Genomic DNA, 19,077 nt, shown 5'->3' on the forward strand with positions numbered 1-19,077 from the left:
CAGAATAAAAACTGGGGTGGGGTTTAGGGTTGAAAAACATGCCAAGAGTCCAGAAATATGGAGAAGTACATTCATTTACTCAAGTGGTACTTTGCTTTAATACCTCTTTTTTGGGGAAATATATTTGTATCTTGTCTTATCTTATTTTTATTTTTATTCTTATTTTACCTTTTATATTCTACATATTTGTTGTCAAAACAATAGCACCTTCAGACCACAGCAAATTCCTTGTAATGTATGTTACTTGGCAATAAACACTTTCTGATTCTGATTCTGATTCTCTTGTATTTTACTCATTTACATCTATACTCTACTATAGCCTATTTAAACATATCTGAAGGCTGTGGTTGCTTTGAAGATTGCAATCTTAATGTACAAAACATGTCAAAAGCTCAGATAATATTACAAATATACAAATATTTGAATATCTATTTGTAGTTTTATCAACCCAACAATACAAACGAACCAAAGTCAACTCACAACCCCTTGTCAGAGATTTCAGAATCAGAATCAGAAACTGTTTATTGCCAAGTAACATACATTACAACGAATTTGGTCTGATGGTACTGACAACAAACATGTAAGAATGTAAAAATATAAAGGTAAAAGAATAAGATAAGATAAATAACAAACAGTGCAGTGACCAAATAAAGTGTCCAGTAGGGGGTGGGTGCGTTAATGTAACGCAGGGGGGACAGGGGAGGTGTCCGTTAATATAACGTATAACTTGTGTTTGTGTGAATTTCCATTCGTTGTGATCATTTCACAGTTGAATGTTTTCAGATGCCCAAAGAAATTCAGCTCCCCAGGACTGGCAGAAACTTTATAATTATCTGGCGATCCTGCATATTTATTATCAGACTGTGAAACAAGGCTATAACACCTACAGTATATGCATATATACATGAAAATCACCTGTAGGATATGAAGATTTTAAGATATTTTCTACCAAAATAAATTTATGTGTATACCACAATTCAAAGTTTCTGGTGACTTTTTATACACTTTTATTTTAGATGCAATATCAGTTGACTTCCTGTCCCACGGTGCTGCCTCTCTCTGACTTGATCCATCTAAATTGCAGCACAAGAAACACCCACCTCCAACCTGATGTGACCCCAGTAACTTCATCAAACATAGCTTACATTTTAAAGAAGGTTTCAATACATTTTGTTTGGCTTTAGTTTACTAGTTTATATAGTTGAGAGGGTTTTTTTTTTGTGCCAGTTTTGCTGCGACAGTTAAATCATTCTACAAAAATGTACGCACGTCTGCAGCTGCTCTGCTTCCAGCCTGTTATACAACACATTGTATTTTATAATAATTAACCTGAGCTCTGCTCGGCAGGTGAAAACCAGATTGTGTCAGGTTGATTGAGTTCAGTCTCTTGTGTTTTATTGACAAAGCTGCCACACGACAAAATTAGTTAAACTAGCTTTAATTGTTAATTTCTGCATATAGGACAGACAACTACAAATAAAAAGACAATACAAATAAGGAAGAATATGAAATGAGATCAGGATGATTGCTGCAAAGTATACATATATTCTTTTAAAGCCATATGCATGCAGGTGATGTGAAGTGGTAAATTAAAAAGCAGGTGAACTTTAACCTCCAGCCTGTAAAGCAAACAACCACAAATCAACTCAACTTTACCATCACAGAGAACATTTCTTTCTGTTTCCGTGCAGGAGATGAGTCTTGCCACAAGAGGGCGCTAAAGGAAAGGACTGCAGAGCAGAAGAAGTCGCAACAAAATCACTTCTTAAAATGCCTCAGAACTTATTTTCCTCTGTTTGATTTTTTTTGTTTATGTAGCACATGTGTGAAAGCTCAGGCATGATAATTATAAAGGTATGAAATAAGCAATAGGCATTTGATTTGATTGTAGGCCTATATACTATGTGTATATTTCAGCCAGACACTCAAAAACAAAAAGAGCTTCTCTATAGTCCACCAGCATGTTTTCCCTGCTGCTGAAAAATGAGTCTTATTTTATAAATAGAGATATTTTTCAATGTTTTGGCAGAAAATATGAATAAGCGTCATAAATAAAAGAAAAGCTGTTGTCATGGTGGAAACTTTCATTGGGAAAATAAGTCCAAACTATGTACCCCACGTAGGCTAAAGATGTGTCAAAATCAGTGGCACAAAATGGCTGACGAGATGAACGAAAGAATGACTCAAACTCCTGTTTGTTTGTTTGTTTAAACCCACTCCCTTTATTTATTTTTTTTGGCTTTCATTTTGCAAACAACAACAACAATAACAGCAGGTCTCCGTGTAAGTAAACAGTCTTCATTTATAGTAACATCATCCGTTAGTAATCACCATTTTAATGTCGCCTTCGCAGTCACATCAGTGTTTTCCTTCTATTGGATCTCTAAAGCTTCCTTCAGCTGAGCCTGACAAACTTTTCTTTTTACTTCATGTCAATAAACTTTTAAAGTAGATGTTAAAGAAGATATTATATATATATTATATATTATATATATGGTTTAAAAAGAACCCACAGTACCAGGACGTAGTGCATACAGTGAATAAATCCCTCTAAACCCTTCTTCGATTATTTTCCTTCATTGCCCACTTCACATCGATTATTTCACCAAAGATTATGTTCCATCTCCGACACCTTTATGTTGTTTCACACAGAGATTTCAGACTCGGAGACACCTGAGAAGACAAACAGAAAGAAAACGACATTAGTCCTGATTTATATTTCAACACAGAAAATATCAAAATCTAACATGAGCCCTTCTGATCTTAAAGCCCCCATGACCTTTCCTCTAGCGCCACCAACTGGACAAACTTTACAAGAAGAGCTAAATCAAATCAGATGTAAATCACCTCTGATGTAAACAGCTAATTCATGAATTGAATTAAGTTCAGTATAGTGTGAGTCCTCTTCCTCTGGGTTAGGACACTTCTGGAGCCCTCTTAAATAACTAACACACTGGAACATTTATGCTTGGCACTTATTCTTAAGATAAAACTTAAGATCAACATGTTACTCCCTGTAATTAATGGAAAGGGAAGCAGTCTTTACCTAATTATTCCAGACCATAGTGACGATGGCTGCCTCCAGATCACCATTTTTAGACCTGATAGATCTCCTCCCCCTGTCACCACGTTTGCTGCAGGTCTGTGGGACAGAGAAGATGCTTAGTTTCAGGCTAGTCTCGTATTCTATGTTAATCATTAGTAACCTGCATCATCATCTTACTTAAAACACTTACATATTGACAATAATGCAATAATATATATAACACCACACAGCTAAAAGTACTTTTTACTGTACTCATGCAGGACTTTATTTTCCACATTGTTGTATTACTACTTTAGTGAAGGAGTATTTCCTCCACCCCTGCTTACCGGGGCACAGGACGGGCCCTGGTTTGCAGTGCACAGCTCCAGCTTGCAGTGCAGGTAGATTTCACTGCTTTTCCCGGAGAACTCGAACATGTCGAAAGAGAAGTAGTTGGATGTTCCCAGTCCGTTTCCCTTCACATTCACCGTGTTGTCAGCGGGGTTCGGGCATCTGCTCAGAAACAGGAGAACAGACGTGATGAGCAAAGTCGCATTCTTACTGACAAAGTCACAGTTTTGAGTTTTGTTCTCACCCGTCAATGATGAGGTCGTATCGCAGACTACTAGTAGGCGACAGTTGGTTGGTTGCCCAGCAGGAGTCGGTCACCAAAGCGATCATGTTGGCGTCCAGCCCCTCCGTCTTCAGCTCCAGCCAGATCTTCTCGTTCAGTGTGATCTCAGTCTTCGACGTGACGAGGCTCGTGCGGCTAGAGTCGGTGTAGGCGTTCATCATCAGAGTGTAATTCCAAATTCCAGATACGATCTTCTGCACCACAGAGCTGCAGAGCACACACACACACACACACACACACACACGTCAGACGTCTTCGACTTTAACTCAGCACATGAACAAGCAGGTGAAGCTCAGCCGGCCTCCACACACCCGTCTTTGATCTTGAAGGCCAGTCTCCTCATGTCTGGCGCCTTGTAGAGGCAGGAGAAGTCGATCTTCACCTGGTCCTGGCGGGTGATGACGCCGTATGCGGAGCTGTTCCTCGACATGATGGTGTTCTTGTAGACGATTTGGGTGTCGGTCATCTAGATTGTGACAGGAACACAGACATGCTTTCAGGTGGAGAAAACAAATTCAAATTCTTTTGCCCCTTCAACCTCCTGGATGCAAACTGCATTGCGATACAATAACTTTTATATTATCAATGGATCCAATGACTGTGTGCATTGTGACAGGCGTTGAACCTGCAACCAACTTTATTAAAGCTATTCCTGTTTTCATATTCACATGCGACACTACCAGAAAGAGTACATATCTTTATCGTCCAGTTTGTAATCCACGTGTGTCTTTCTATCATAAATAAAGAGAACCAGTGGAAAACGTCCTCCCAGTATCTAACCAAAGGTAAACCAGGTGAGTTGACAGTACATCAGTCGGCTGTCTTGTGTCTGCTGCTACGAGACTACGAGTGATGAGTAAAAACAGCATGTTAGAGGAGAGTACGCACCACAATCTCCGAGCCGCAGGTTTCGCTGCTGTTGTAGCTGAAAATCACCATGTGGGTCAGGCTGTCCAGCTGACCCTTGCACTTCTCGTCATTGAGGTGGAGGGTGGAGGAGTCGATGTCTTTCTCCTCCAGCAGACAATCAGCCAAAGCAACAGTGGCAGAGTTCTGCATGCAGACTGTCGGCTCGCCTGAACACCCAAAGAGGTACAAATATCACCACTTCAGTCTGGATTTATTTGGGGTTGAGGTCTTCAATAAGCAGCAGCTAGTTTGTGCCGTTGTTATCTTTTTAATCAAAGTGTTAATTCAGCAAACATTTGATTAAAAATGTGCATCTTTGAGGTTTGAGTTACATGCTCTTCTGTTCTCTGCCATTGGGTTTATTTGCTTTTCTCTGGAGAGCACTTTGAACAATTTAAATAAAATGTGCCGTATAAATATAATCAAAAACATCTGAAATTAATAAAGTTAATGCACAAACCAAATAACAAACTCCCCAACAGATGTAGTCTGTAAAATGTAGATATAGTAAAAATACATGTCGAGCATTTGTTTTCAGAAAATTTACTTTGAAAAACAACAACAATAAGAACTGTTAATCTTCTAAAAATAAAATAAAACCATATTCAGACTGTTAACTGAACCAGCGCTTTTGCACGTCACCTAAAGAGTTGGTCGGTTTGTACTTGGAGGCAAAAATGGCTCGGCAGAAGCAGCGGGTTTCACCGGAGACCTTCTCACCGCAGAACTCATGAGGACTGCAGTACTGGTCCAGACAGAAGGCCTGAGGGACGGCAGCTGCACACAGACAGAAAATGACATTTCAGAAGGGTAGCAAGAGGAAATCAATTCATTTTTCATTCATATAAGTGAAACTGAATGAAAGGTCTTACGGCAGCTGGCCTGTGACCTCCAGGCCCCCAGTGTGACGTTTTTCAGGTGGCACGTCTTGGCGTAAGCCTCCAAAAACTGGCATTTGAGGCTGTCCACGTCTGAGTATTTGCACAAAGTCTCTCTGCAGGCGCTGATGAAGGGCTTTGGGTCAGACTCGTTGTGGCAATCAGTGAAGGGTGGCGTGTCCAGGAGGTTACAGCTGTTCCAGCCATGCAGAAAGGAAGAATGAGAGCAAATGACCAGTTTTTTGAACAGTATTTTGTGTCAGAATCATCCCTGGTTATATGACAGTGTCATGGCAGCACAGGAATGTACGCTCAGTTCTTACTATTCAGCTGAGCGGTTGCAGATGGCAACTTCGTCTTTGTGCTGAACCTCGCAGCTAGGGGGGGTGACAAACAGCACAGCACAGTAAATGTGAAACCTATTCAACATTAATACACAGGTTATATCAGTCAGTGCAGTCATTGTGTTTGGGACTGTACCCAGCGGCACTGAGGGGAGAGGACTTCTCTGCTGTCAGGGTGGTGGTCTGGCTGGGAGTGTTGGTGTTGCCGCACAAGCCCCCTAAAGCTTGAAGTCCTGGTCGACGTCAGGAGACAATTAAACAAATCAATAAACTTTCAACCTCATAAGCACAGCTGTATATATATACAGTATGGTACAGACATTGGGGGGGGGGGTTTCTGTACCTTTCACTTTCACGTGTGCGGTGTTGCCATCAAAAAAGACAGTCACTTTGGAGAAAGGTGTCTTGGCAGTAACTCCAGTCTGGTCCTTGGAGAGCTCCACGCCTTGAACGCTGCGAGCCGTGGCGTTGAGCATTAGCATTTGGTCATCAACCTACATCACAGCAGATACACTGTGAGGTTTCCGGAGGATTTCTGAATGCATGTCGGTGCCTGTAACCTAAATGTTTTGTTTGTGAAGCTTAATAAAAGTACACTTTAAAAAATGTTGGCCAGACAGCAATTTCTACATGCACAGATGCAGGACATGCATCTAGTCGCTTGTCAGATAAAGATTATATGTGTACATGATTCTGATTCTGATAATATAATAAAATGTGGTGAATTGTTATAGATTTAATAAAAAGGCATATTTAAATAACACCTCACATCACAAAGTGCTTCACAATAATAAAACATCAGACATGAGGAGTAAAAGAATTACACTAAAATGAATGAATTGATGAAAAACAAGCAGATATCTGGTTGATGCTTCGACCCCACTACATTAAAGGAGGAAAGGTGCCACCACACCTGTCTTAACTTTAAAACCATCAACACAAAGTAACTCCTCCATGTCATGATCATCACTGATTGGATCTAAGGTGGATTTTTTTTTTAAAATAACCCCATAAATACACCTGTACTTGCTTTTGGATGGATTGTGGCAGCTTACCCGAACTCTTCCACCTTGTTCCAGATAGATTTTTACACCTGGCCCATTCAGCAGTATTACCAAGTGGTCCAAAAACGCCACATCTTTACGGCGTCGCTCCTGGAAACCCGCCAGTATCTGCATCCCTTTAGTCTTCAACAGAGTGTATACACACCGATCCGGGACAGACTGGACTCTGCTGAAGAAATCCACGACAGTGGAGCCAGTCACAGTGCACACGTTGATGGGTTCATAGCACCTGATGGAGATGGAAAGGGACAGATATTTTGCGTCTTTTTATTTCAGAGAGACAAATCCAAAGAAAGACGTCATTTCCAGTTAATATAAATTTGAGGAAAATGAATTCTTACTTGACACTTGCACCAATTCTACACATAAAGGTCAGTTTACTGCTCAGCCTGTGAAAACACACTGTCTTTCTAAAGTCTAACATGATAAATATCTTGAGTTAGGCAGCGTTCAAGCATTATAAACTGGGGCCATGGAGTGCTGTTGAGTTGCATTATGGGAAATATATGCTTGGCTCATACTAGGGACTTAAAGTCAGGACATCTCTGCCTCTGTTGCCTCGACTTTGACCATTTTTTATCTGTCTTGTGCAAATCGCCCTACTTTAAGGATCTACAACGCTGCTGGTGCCCCCCTTCAATGACTTAAATATGTAAAGTGTGGACAATAAGTGAAATTCTGTTTCAGCGTTTGAAAAATGAAAATAAAAATCTGCTGGTGTGGAGTGAGAAAGGACTGAGCTTACAGACCTCTGTAGCCTCCTCATCTCTACTGCAGGCTACATTAGCTGCTACTTGCATAACACACCCAAATCTCCAAAAGAACTGTCAGCACTGGAGTTGCATTGTGGGTAAAGCAGGCGCCAGGTTTTGACAAGCACGCTTTTTTTTTTAAAACTGTCCATCATGAGCTTGATGTTACTGAAGTGCAATGCTCTGATTAAGCAGTTGATAAAGTAATGGCAGATGACTCCTTAATCCGAATAATGTCAGAACTTTGGTCTTTGTTTTATGTCACGTTCACAGGTGATGTTCAGCCCAGGTGGTCAGTCAAACCTGTATTCAAACTCAAATATATTTACTCGTTGTCGCCCCGGCAAACCTCCGTGGGTCCACATGTACTGTCAGATGTGAGAGCTGCATACGCATCACAGGTCACCTTGGTGCAGGTTTCTGGTTTGATCTTATTTGAACTGATGGCAAGAGGGACACCTGGGAGGTGATAGGAGGGTTATGAAATTAGTATAATATTAAACTTCACCAACTAGTGTACCAAATTTAAAGGTGGGAAATACTTTTGAAATATCACAATTTTGTTTTGGGGAACCCTGAAGAGTCCCAGTCCCTTCCATGCCTACCTGAGGATCTGCATGCGCTTATGTCTCTGTAAATGGGTGACGTCGCTTGAGCCTTAGTAAACGACCATGTACCCATAGTTTTGTCACCGACCATCGCCTTCATTTTCTAGAGAACGAATAGACAAAAATCAAGGTTAATGCTGTACAACTCTAACATTGAGTGAACAGTATAGGACTTAAATCCCCTATTTTTAATCTATGTATATTATTGTGTATATTTTAGAACAATTCAGCAGGACGGTGAGAGCAGTGGTGGCCTAAGCATCAGATGAATCAGCAGGCGGTTCGATTGCCAGACTGGCAGGCTAAATCTGAGTGGGTGGGCAAAGTCTAAGAGCGGCACTTGCCCCTCCATAATTATTTGGGGCCACTTGAGGGCAAAAAGGGCTTGCAAACACCCACCCTGGTCATGTAAGTCCATAATTCACTCTCCCTTTAACTCTATCTGTTTGGTGCTGGGCAGGGAGTGTATAGTGAGTTTATCTGAGCTTGTTTGCTGAAAACAGCTTCCTTTTGGTGCTGGAAATGTTTACAATAATATAATAATGACCTAAAAGAGTAGAGCTGCAGCAGGTGATAACTCTCTGTGGGTTTACTCTCTTAATATAAATAATGCACAGATTACTGCTGTTTTTACTCAAAATACAATTTGGTTCCCTGTAATTGTGAGACTGTGCGTAAAATTAACCACAATTCCTACATAGTTCGTCTTATGTGGATGCAAATACCCTAAAAAAGAAAAAAAGCTGAATGTCACTTTAATGTCATAGCCTGTTACAGAGCTAATACTACATACATGTGTCCCTTCATTATTGTTGAATCACTGCATATTGTGTATTATTATATATATATATATATATATATATTATATATAATAATATATATTATATACATATTGAGGAAAAAGAACCAACACTCACACCTTTCTGCTGCGGATGGAATTAAAAAAAAAATCAAGATGGTTATAAGTTAAACGACCTTCTGGGCTAATTTTTAGGATAATTGAATGATTGGGTCACACAGTGATTCAGTGATGGTGATACATCGAGAGGAACAAACAAACTGGGTCTATATATATCCATCACAGCTTGAGGTTAGCATCAAGTTAACTTGCCACAAAGCAGAAGGACACAAGTTGCCATAGTGACAGACTCAGGCTCATCTCTGAGACCAAAGTTATGTCTTACAAATACTTACAACATTAGCCGCATCATATATACTTTGTACTATGAATCCAAAAGCTGCTTGTTTTCCAAAATTGTAGAAAACACACAAGAACTGAAAGCATAAACAAACAAGAGACAGAAAATATTAGGAAATGGCTTTCAAGATACTTGCACACAGTGTCTTTGAAATGTTAATTTTGCACAAAAGGCCGGACAGTCAATCAGTGTAAAAACATGGAGCTGATGATGACTTACACGTTGCCTGCCTAAATTGTTCAACAGGGAAAACCTAAGATTGCAGGTTGAGGAGGACTTGATGGCTGGCACAGCCTTATGAACAGACGATCCAAGGCCTAAATTTGACTTTGATATGGTCGCTCGAATTCTGTTCACACTCCCTCGATCTTCTATCAAAAAACACTCTTGTGCGGTTTCAGATTTCAGATTTTTGAAACAAAAGGAAACAGCTGATCCTTTGAACGACATCTGCAAAAACAGAGAGACACCAAACATGAAGTAACAACAATATTAAGGCTTTTCAAGACAGGGTATGAATCAAAAACAGAATCATTTCATTTCATAAGATTGTTGGTTAGGATACAATAAAAATATGCTCTGCATCACAAAATATGTTTTTATGATTATTACACTTTTAAACACTTGCTTGTTTTACTCTTTGAGGCTTATAAGAATTTGGTAATGATCTAATTTATGGCTCTTTATGGTTTCCTAATAATTTCTTGGAGGTTTTCTAGAAAGAACTATATAATTTGATCACAGGGAAAATAGACACAATGCTGTGAGACCGTTGTGTTAGTTTGCTTTGTTAGTTGTGTTGAGTTGAACAGATTTCCAGAAGAACGTTCTTGAAGGAACTGCTGCATTTAAACCCAAGAACCCAATATTTATTCATCAGTCATTTGCTTTTGGTATGTTGCATTGAACACTTGCTATACTGAAGGAAACATGTTAATCAATGAGCTTCAGACATTGTTTGTTTTAGACAGAAGGAGGGAGCTGTTTCCCCGTTTCCAGTCTTCATATTAAGATAAGCAAATCAGCTGCTGGTGGTACTTAACTACAATTTTGAGGTACTTGTACTCTGTTGCTACTCCACTACAGTTCAGAGGGAGATGTTGTACTTCTTAATACTAGTTTCTTTTGCAGATAATCAGAATATAATAAAATGAATTATTAATAAATATGATGTAATTTTACACAAGCTACCCTGTAAAATAATTCATTAGAATTAGCAACATTAGAGTGATGAACATATTAATACATTAATAATTAGAATACAACAATAAAATATAGATTATTCTGAAATAATACCATTATTTTACATTTGGCACTTTAAGTGTATTTTGATGCTAATACTTATTTCTACATTGTGGTGTTGCTTCATATTTACTGTACAGACGTGAGACTGATGTCAAACTTCTCGTCTAACTCTCAGCAAGAAAAGCAAATGAGTGTTTTTCCCAAAATGTGTAACGATCAGATATGTTAGATAATGACAGCAAAGGGACAGACAAGCTTTTTCTCAAGCATGGTTTAATTCTACTCACATCAATCCTTGAGAATTCGCGTCCATAAAAGTGTAATTTACACGTGCTGATGTCCAGACTTCCAGAACCAACAAAAGTTTGCCAGGACACATGAAGGTCAACCTGGCTGGCGACAACTACGGCGTGATTTTGAAGGAAAAAGAAGAAATCACACATCAGTCACATCGAGACCAACTTTCTTTCTTTTTATTCCCAATTCACACCTCAGACTTAAAATGACATTTATCAATCCGATGAATTCTGGGTGAAAAAGATTTAATGAATTAATAAAACAAATATTTAGACGGTAGAACATATTTTCCGTCAGTGTGAATTACTACAGGAGCTGTCGTCAATCTAAGGGTGTTATTTCATCCATAAGCGTAAGTACTTAAAGGTTAAGCCCCTCATGAACAAGTGGAGGTATGAACTGATTCTGCTATGTTGATTAAAAGGGGCCCTTACCCTTATTAATTTACACTGATTTCATGGATGAGAATATGTTTTAAAGATGTATACGAATATACACCAATCAGGGGCCTCTCACTTGTAAACCCACAAAAATGTATGCAAAGAGGATTCAAATTGATTTTGGCAAGAAATGTGTAAAATGAAAATCTCCTGTAGCGCCTGCTGCATGCTGAAAGTATAGAAAGTACAGGCAACTCATTTTCAGAAATGCCTTTAAACTAAAGGTTATATTCTAAAACTTTTAAAATTTGGTCCAGTTTGAATCTTTTTGTCACCTGCACATCATCAAAACCACTCGGCACGTACATCAGCCTGCAGATGGTTGTGACCTGCTTTGTCAGTAGCTGGACCATCGTATTACCATAATTTGCCATATCAAGCTAATAGAAAAATCCCACACACAGGTCAGCATTGAACGATGGCCGCTTACCTGCCAGCAGGAGGAGCAGTGCACCCGGCTTCGCCATGATGGAGCCTCGGCAGTTAACTGATGGAGAGCTGGGAGAGACACAGTTCAAGTTGGCACAGAAACCTTTAACGACATTTGGTGCAGAATAAAGAGCTTGAAGATCTTGTCTTACTTTCTGGAGGTTGGGTGGAGCAGCAGGGAGGTGATGTTTCAGCTCTCTGGCAGATGTGCCTGCCGTGTGTCTCCCTCTGTCTCTTTATATGGAGGTCTTTCTCTTTCACGCCCCTGACTCTGACATTTTGACTCCCCAAACTGGTTGCTGTGACCTTTTACAGTTTCTTGAGTAACTGCATTGTTTTCTATAATTATGAGTGACTGAGAAAATATTTGTCAGGTTAGATAAAAGAACTTTTTTGTCACGTTACGTAAAGAAAATGTTTGTCCTCCATGAACTTTGTGACAAACTAAAGGATTCTGAATTAAAGATTGCTTTAGAGGATGGAAAAACAAATATCCACTAATATCCTAAATTCAGCAAAATCCTCTCTGGGTTTTGGTGTAAATGTTGAGAATAAATCATATCTTGTATTCTATATAATAATAATAATACACTTTAGTTATGTGGCACCATTCAAAACACAGTTATAAAGTGCTTTACAATAAAAATAGAACATATAAAAACACAAAGAGAGAGAAAACTAAAATGCCGACCTTTTAGCAGATATTTGTTCTTCTTCAATGAATATTAACCTAGGAATCTACTTACTGCAGAATCAACTTGCCTACTTTTCTTGTTTTCATAGGGGTTATTTTGCGCATGGATTGTCGCATTGGTTTCCAATATTATTAGCTGTCACAAAACAGAAGGGGCTCAGAACCAGCTTGTGACATCTGACATGTATTTCTAAGAATGACATCTGAACAATTTCTTTAAACCCTGTGCAGGTTGAACTGGTTTGTTTTGAAGAGATATTCGTCTCCACATGATCCTCCACTGTTGTCAGCCAGTGTGACTCCACAGGCATCTGATGGACAGGTTTTAATGAAAGAACAAAATGTTCTCACAGTCTCGAGACAAGCTTTATATACATATATATATATATGTATACATATGTATATATATATACATATATATACACAAAGTCAAGACACCATGTCCCCTTGGATAATTGACGCATACATATACTACACGCTGCATCAGCATATTACTGTTTTAACTCCTTATCTTTATCCACTGATGGAAGAAGTACTCAGAGTAAAAGTACCTACAAAACAACGTAAAAAGACTGCATTACAAGTAAAGATCCTCTATTAACAAAATGTACTTTAAGTATTAAAAGTAAAGTAAATTTCTTCCTGGATGATGTATAATTCTTGGCCATATTTGTATCAGTTTTCATCAGTTACCGGCCGTCTATGAAAGAGGTTGTAAAATGTACTGTATGTTGAATTTAACTTAACTAACTAACGATTTAGTTAACTAACTAACGACCGCCAGACGACTGATCTACACATGTGCACTTGGAGCGTTTGAGGATCGTGATGTAAAGATGTACTGCCGCCCTGTGGTGAAACACATACATCTGTTAGAAAAGACAAACTGAGACGACTGTTTGAAAGTTCATCACATATAAACAAAGCATTATGATTCGAGGGCCATTTTGTTTCGCTCTTGTTGATGCAACAGACAACACAACCAATCTTAAACTCTGCAATAATGTTGAGAGTGCACGGACAAGAAAATGCATGAAGATGGTTCATGCAGGAAATCAGAGGAGTCATCGGCCTTGTTGTCACACTCAGTTTGGCCTTGGACAGAAATAAATAAATAAATAAATAAATATTGAGCTTTGGAAGAGCTGTAGAACAAAAAATAACCTTTAGGGGATGTTCTCTAAAGGTTCTGTAAAGGTTTTTTAAAAATAACCTTCTGGGAATGTTCTATAAAGGTTTCTGTAAAGGTTCTTTAAAAATAACATTTAAAACAACAAGATAACATTTAAGGGACATTCTCTAAAGGTTCTGTAAAGTTAAAAAAAAAAAAGAAAAAGAAAAAGAAAAACCCTCCGGGAACGTTCTCTAAAAGTTCTATAAAGGTTTTAAAAATAACGTTAGAGAACATTCAGGGGACGTTCTCTAAAGGTTCTGTAAAGGTTTTCAAAAATAAACAATAAATAAACAAAATTCTGTAAAGGTTTTCTTTTTAAATAACCTTCTGGGAACCTTCAGGGAACGTTTAAAAATAACCTTTAAAGAGCAGACTGTCCCCTGAAGGCTACCTGCTTGTTGTGTGTGATGCCTTTTACATCTGTACTTATTTTCTTTGACTCAGAGAGACACCTCAGGGAGGGCAAAACAGAAAAAACGCAGCAACAGTTTCTGGGTTGTCGATATTTAAATAAATAATTTTATAATATATAATGTTGTACATAAAGTACAACACGAACAAGCTGCTTACATACATTAGTGTGTATTTATGTACTCAAGCTTAAAGAAACACAAACCCTGTCGTGTAGCTGTGGAACATGTGGGGGGTTGATCAAGTTATTCTGGGGCCGAGCATCAGTCGACTACTTTCTGTCATCAGCTGAAAATGAATAACTCTCCCGCAGTAAGGCTCCTCCTCCTCTTTTATTTCTTATCACAGATGTGATTTCTCTTGTTGATCAGTTCTCTATCATTTGGTTCATCTCTTGTTGAGGAAATGTGGCTTTAACCTCACTTTAACATCTGGATTGTTCAGTGTTCAATACCTAAAGTATAAACTTGGAATTAAACCTGAGATTTAGCTGCTTATTTTGGCCTCGAGGTGTCACAAGAGACACTTCAATTTTTCATTGGAAACACTATCAAACTGTAACCCTGCAGAGCAGCATGTACAGTTAGGAGGCCTGACCAACACTGCCACATTTGATGGGCGGTGGGAGGTAATTTCCCTCCATAAGTACAGCTTACGTGGGCCAAGTGAGGAAACTACCACTTTTATTTACTTACTTTGCAATTAAACACTTTGCATGAGGTGATGTGAGGAAAAAATGTTCAGAGCAATTGGAAAAAGTTGCTTTTGGTTTGATTTATAAAAGGAAGAAAAGTATTTATTTATGTCTGTGTAGGCTAACGTTAAAGCTATCTCAGCGCCTTGTCTTGCAAAGTTATGTAAACTCAAATCAGGACTTTGGTTTCACCCCTGAGGTGAATTTGTTCTGTGTCACTTACTTTCCACCCTGAAACATCAGCAGCCACAAAAAAGTTTTTGTTATGACGTCCATTTTGTCATTATTTACGACCAAAAGCACTCGAATGCGTGACCCACTTCCAGCCTTCGATTACAGGAGGCTGCATCTGTCATGCTGTGGACGTTTTGTCTGTCTCCAGTTAAAACGAAAATGTATAAACCCCCTGTTGTATTCATTACAATATCATGACAACAGAAAACATGGATTTATCATTTTTGTTTCGTAAGGTGATGATCAGTTCATTGGGTTTCTTTTTGAATGTGAACGTGGTGGATAAAAGCAGACAAACAGAGAGGAGAAAACACGACCGTCGAGAGGGATTTCATCATTGTGACGGCGAGCCCATGTAAAGAAAACACACAGAAGCAAAGCAATTCAGCCTCTAATCGAGTGTCGAAAACTAAAAATCTGACAAGACTAAGAGTCTGCAGCCTCGCTTTGAGCTAATGCTAATGCTAACATGAAAATGTTGGCCTGATAGTGAAGTTAGAAAGGTCACAAGAAGATTGATCCTCTGGGGGGCAGGAATACTGATGGAAATGTTCACGGTAACCAACAGTTTGGTGAACTCCAGTTCCTTTTCAATGAAATGGCTCTAAATATGATCAGAGACGTCATCCAGTCCACACAGATCACTTCTGAAAATGAGAGTTTCTGAGGCGGAGTCGGGCTGTTTGCAGTTTATTTATTTTTCCCAGCATGCTCTGGGAGAGTCCCGATGGAAAGGGACCCGCCCTCTGGATCACAGAGGTGCGCTGTGTAATTTAACATGTTAATGACACGCTCCACCAAACAGCTGTCATTAAAGTTATAAATCTGACGCCATGTTACGCTAAATCTGCTTTTTGGAATGTCTTCCACTCTCCTTTACACTTCTTCACACCCTCTCCTCTTTAGGTCTTCACTTCAATCTTATTTCAAATACTTTTAAAAACTGCTTTTTGTGTGTGTGTTTGTTGCAGCTTGGTTTGTGCCTAAATATGTGCATTCTCTCTGGTTTCACACTGACCTGCAAATTTCACTGAATAAAAATTATGATTCTTCTTGAAACAACATTTTATAGGGCGATTCATCCTGTCTGTCACAATCCGATTTGTCTCAGCATCTGCGAAATCCCATCTGTGAATCCCTCTGTGTATATAAATATATGTGTGTGTGTGTGTGTGTGTGTGTGCTACCTTTGAAATAATTGGCTTTGACAGCAGCAAAGAGAGAATCAGAGCTTCGCTGCCACCTACACAGAAAACATATCTGAGCAGATTTCCACCTGCAGCTGCTGCCGTTTCTGAAGCACCAAATCAAAGCAGAATTTAGCTTTCATACTGCAACGCTGCACTCGTTCACGTTATGTCCAATTTGTTTAACAGCTGGGGGTCGTGTTTTGATGTCCTTGCATAAAAATGAAATGTCCATTTAGCTTTCTAATTTGGATTTCCTCGATAGTTTTCCTTTCCTCCTCTTATCCGTCCTCTTCCTGTGCTGCAGTATCAATCAAACCTTATGTTATGTTATGGAGCATAATATGGCACTTTTAGTGTCCTCAGTTGTCTTAGTGTTTTTATTGTAAATAAGCGAAACTGTTGACCTGAGATTTGGACTAGATTCAGACTGGAACTGGACTTGACTGGAAAATCTGGAAGCCAAAATGGGACATCGTGGACATCTACTGCTCTGTAGCTAACAAAGATCGCGTGACATGATCAAAAGCTCCAGAACAGCTACTAAATGGACCTTGTGGCTGCTCTGAGACAGCAACAGTTTGCCAATTTGTAAAATTGTTCTTTTTTTTTCTCCATTTCTTTCCAACCATTTTCCATTCAAATGTATGTTTTAGGTCCGCACCAAGAAAAAAACAAAGGAAAAATATTTTCTTTGCATTTTTTATTCACTGAGGATAATATTAACAACAATCACTTGTTTTCTTTAAATCAGACCCCACAGTTTTTGAGATATAGGCCTCTACCAAACGGTTGAGAAATCCGTTTATAATAAACGTATCATATACTTTAATGTATACAACAAACATTGAGAAAAAGCCAAATAAAGTGCATTGTTTTTCAAGAAATGAACAGAATTTGCTTTTGTCATTAGTGGCAACAGCACCTGGTTTTTGACCTGTGGAGAAACTGCGCTAATGATTTTGGTCAGGGGTGCAACAGCACTTATTTTGTCTTTTGTTGTTGACCATTGTACGCATTCTATTTCTGGTGGTGCATTCCTGCTTTGCATTCAAACACAGGAATACATGACATTTCTGGCATTTCCATCTCGACACTCCCTTCGGACAGAGGTTGCATCGCCCCCGCTTGTCAGAGTGATGCGGCCAATGTCCAAAGTTGTCATATCGCACATCTGGTTGTGGTTGGGAGGGTCTTGGGGTATTGGATTTTTTCTGAGATGACATCTGTGGTGGAGAGGATGATAATGGTCGGCCAACTTTGGATGCTGGTTTGTTGACGGGGTTTCGTTCAGGAGGCTGCAGTCCCTCTTGTAGACGAGCCAGGCATTTGAGATGCACAGGTCAAGAATGTATCCAAACAGGGGAAGGTACCATCGCCTGGATTTGGCTGGGGTCTTATACATGTGTACCAGCATGTCAGAGAGATCAATGCCTCCCATATGCTGACTGTAGGCAGGGATGAGTGATGGGCACGGGACGGCGATCTTTGTGTTGGCCTCTGGTTTGACAGAGGAAAGAGGTGTGATCCCAGCGGCACTGCTAAGAAGGCTCACACATTTGTTGTCAAACCATTTCACTGCGAGCAGCCCTTCAGCAGACCTGTAGTCAAAAGCTCCACGTCCTTCCTTCATCAGCTCTTTGTCCGTCTTTGAGGTTGCTCCACCCATGCGGTTTGATCGGACAGTGCCAATGCACCTGATGCCCAGGTTCTCGTGCAGGTTTTGGACCAAGTCGAAACTGGTAAAGTAGTTGTCACAGAAGACAACTGAAAGTCGTGGCAGTGTTATAGTTTTGCAGAGCGCTGTCACCAGTTTGGCCCCTAGAAGCAGTGCCTCTTCCTGCTGAGTTAAGGCAACATTGAAGAACGTGGACGCCCCCTGATAGAGCAGAAAGTCATGAATGATGCCAGATGAACTGGCCCGGCAGAACAATTTAAAGCCCCACGTGTCTGGCTTGTTGGCAATATAGCGGCGAAGAGAACCAGCCCTCGTGCCTTTATACGCCACCATGACCTCATCCACACTGTGCTGGTAAGTGGATGGGATCAGAAGACACTGCTGACGAAGCATGTCAAAAAGGGGGCGGATTTTGTAGAACCGGTCTGGAGTGCCATCGCACTGCTGATTATCATTAAAGTGAATGAATCGGCGTAACAGCTTGAATCTCCTTGGCATAATATCAGCGACTCATGGTGCCAGTAGTCATCGGTGGCTGGGAAGCTGAAAACACCCATGAAGAGTAGCATTGCCAGGAATTTTTCAATCTCTTCAGGACTGGTACTGATTGGATCTCCCAGTTCCTGGGCAGAGTAGTATCTCTGCATCTGAGTCCTGAGGATTTTCTGGCACAAGGGCCAGAAAGGTGCGTGGTCTTGCACCGTAAAATTTCAGGTTGAGTTAAGATTAATGCATTTTTCAATGAGATATAGTGACTTAAAGTGTGGTTTACCAAATAGTCGAGCAGGACCTTAAAGTTGGATGTGATCATTTTTAAATTTCTTCCTTTTCGGGCCCCATAGCTGTAAGCTTTGTAAGAAATGTTACTGTGTTGTGTCGACACTGTTAAAATGCAAGGTCAACATTCAGACACTGAACACATCTTGACTCGCGAGACTTATGACTTCCCCTAAAGGACTCGAGACTCAGCTCTTGCATTAAAAGACTTAAAAACCGCTCTGAAAATAAGTGACGTAGTTCAGCTTTAAAGCCTTAATTCGACTCTACGTGACTTGCTGACGACTCTCTCTCCTTCCCAGACTCCCGGCCTGTAATTAAAATGATAATGAGCCGCGTTTCAAACGAAAGCCTCGGCCGTGACGTCGACGGTGACTCTCAGTTCACCCCGAAACACAGCCGGA

The 19,077-nt window shown here is 39.9% G+C and overlaps 1 protein-coding gene across 1 annotated transcript; it reads right to left on the reverse strand.

Annotated features, from left to right (window-relative positions):
- Positions 1 to 2,634: 2,634 nt before the first annotated feature.
- Positions 2,635 to 11,862, reverse strand: LOC139306435 (alpha-tectorin-like). The gene is made up of 13 exons (XM_070930293.1): positions 11,826 to 11,862; positions 7,936 to 8,065; positions 6,846 to 7,083; positions 6,134 to 6,284; positions 5,927 to 6,023; positions 5,770 to 5,823; positions 5,441 to 5,640; positions 5,206 to 5,345; positions 4,548 to 4,730; positions 3,971 to 4,125; positions 3,621 to 3,866; positions 3,373 to 3,538; positions 2,635 to 2,673 (listed from the first exon to the last, which is right to left on the reverse strand). Exons 1-13 carry the CDS (start codon positions 11,860 to 11,862, stop codon positions 2,635 to 2,637), a joined length of 1,836 nt encoding a protein of 611 aa, XP_070786394.1.
- Between the last annotated feature and the right edge of the window lie 7,215 nt (positions 11,863 to 19,077).

The sequence above is a fragment of the Enoplosus armatus genome, chromosome 24 (genome assembly GCF_043641665.1).
Source record: "Enoplosus armatus isolate fEnoArm2 chromosome 24, fEnoArm2.hap1, whole genome shotgun sequence".
Classification (NCBI taxonomy): domain Eukaryota; kingdom Metazoa; phylum Chordata; class Actinopteri; order Centrarchiformes; family Enoplosidae; genus Enoplosus; species Enoplosus armatus.

What these genes read in the sequence shown, in the direction of transcription:
- LOC139306435 (XM_070930293.1), bottom strand. Translation starts at nt 11,862, where the DNA reads ATGGCGAAGCCGGGTGCACTGCTCCTCCTGCTGGCAG. An exon ending in CGCACACGTGAAAGTGAAAG is followed by an intron (nt 6,024 to 6,133) that starts GTACAGAAACCC and finishes GACGTCGACCAG; the next exon opens with GACTTCAAGCTTTAGGGGGC. An exon ending in TACGACCTCATCATTGACGG is followed by an intron (nt 3,539 to 3,620) that starts GTGAGAACAAAA and finishes GTTTCTGAGCAG; the next exon opens with ATGCCCGAACCCCGCTGACA.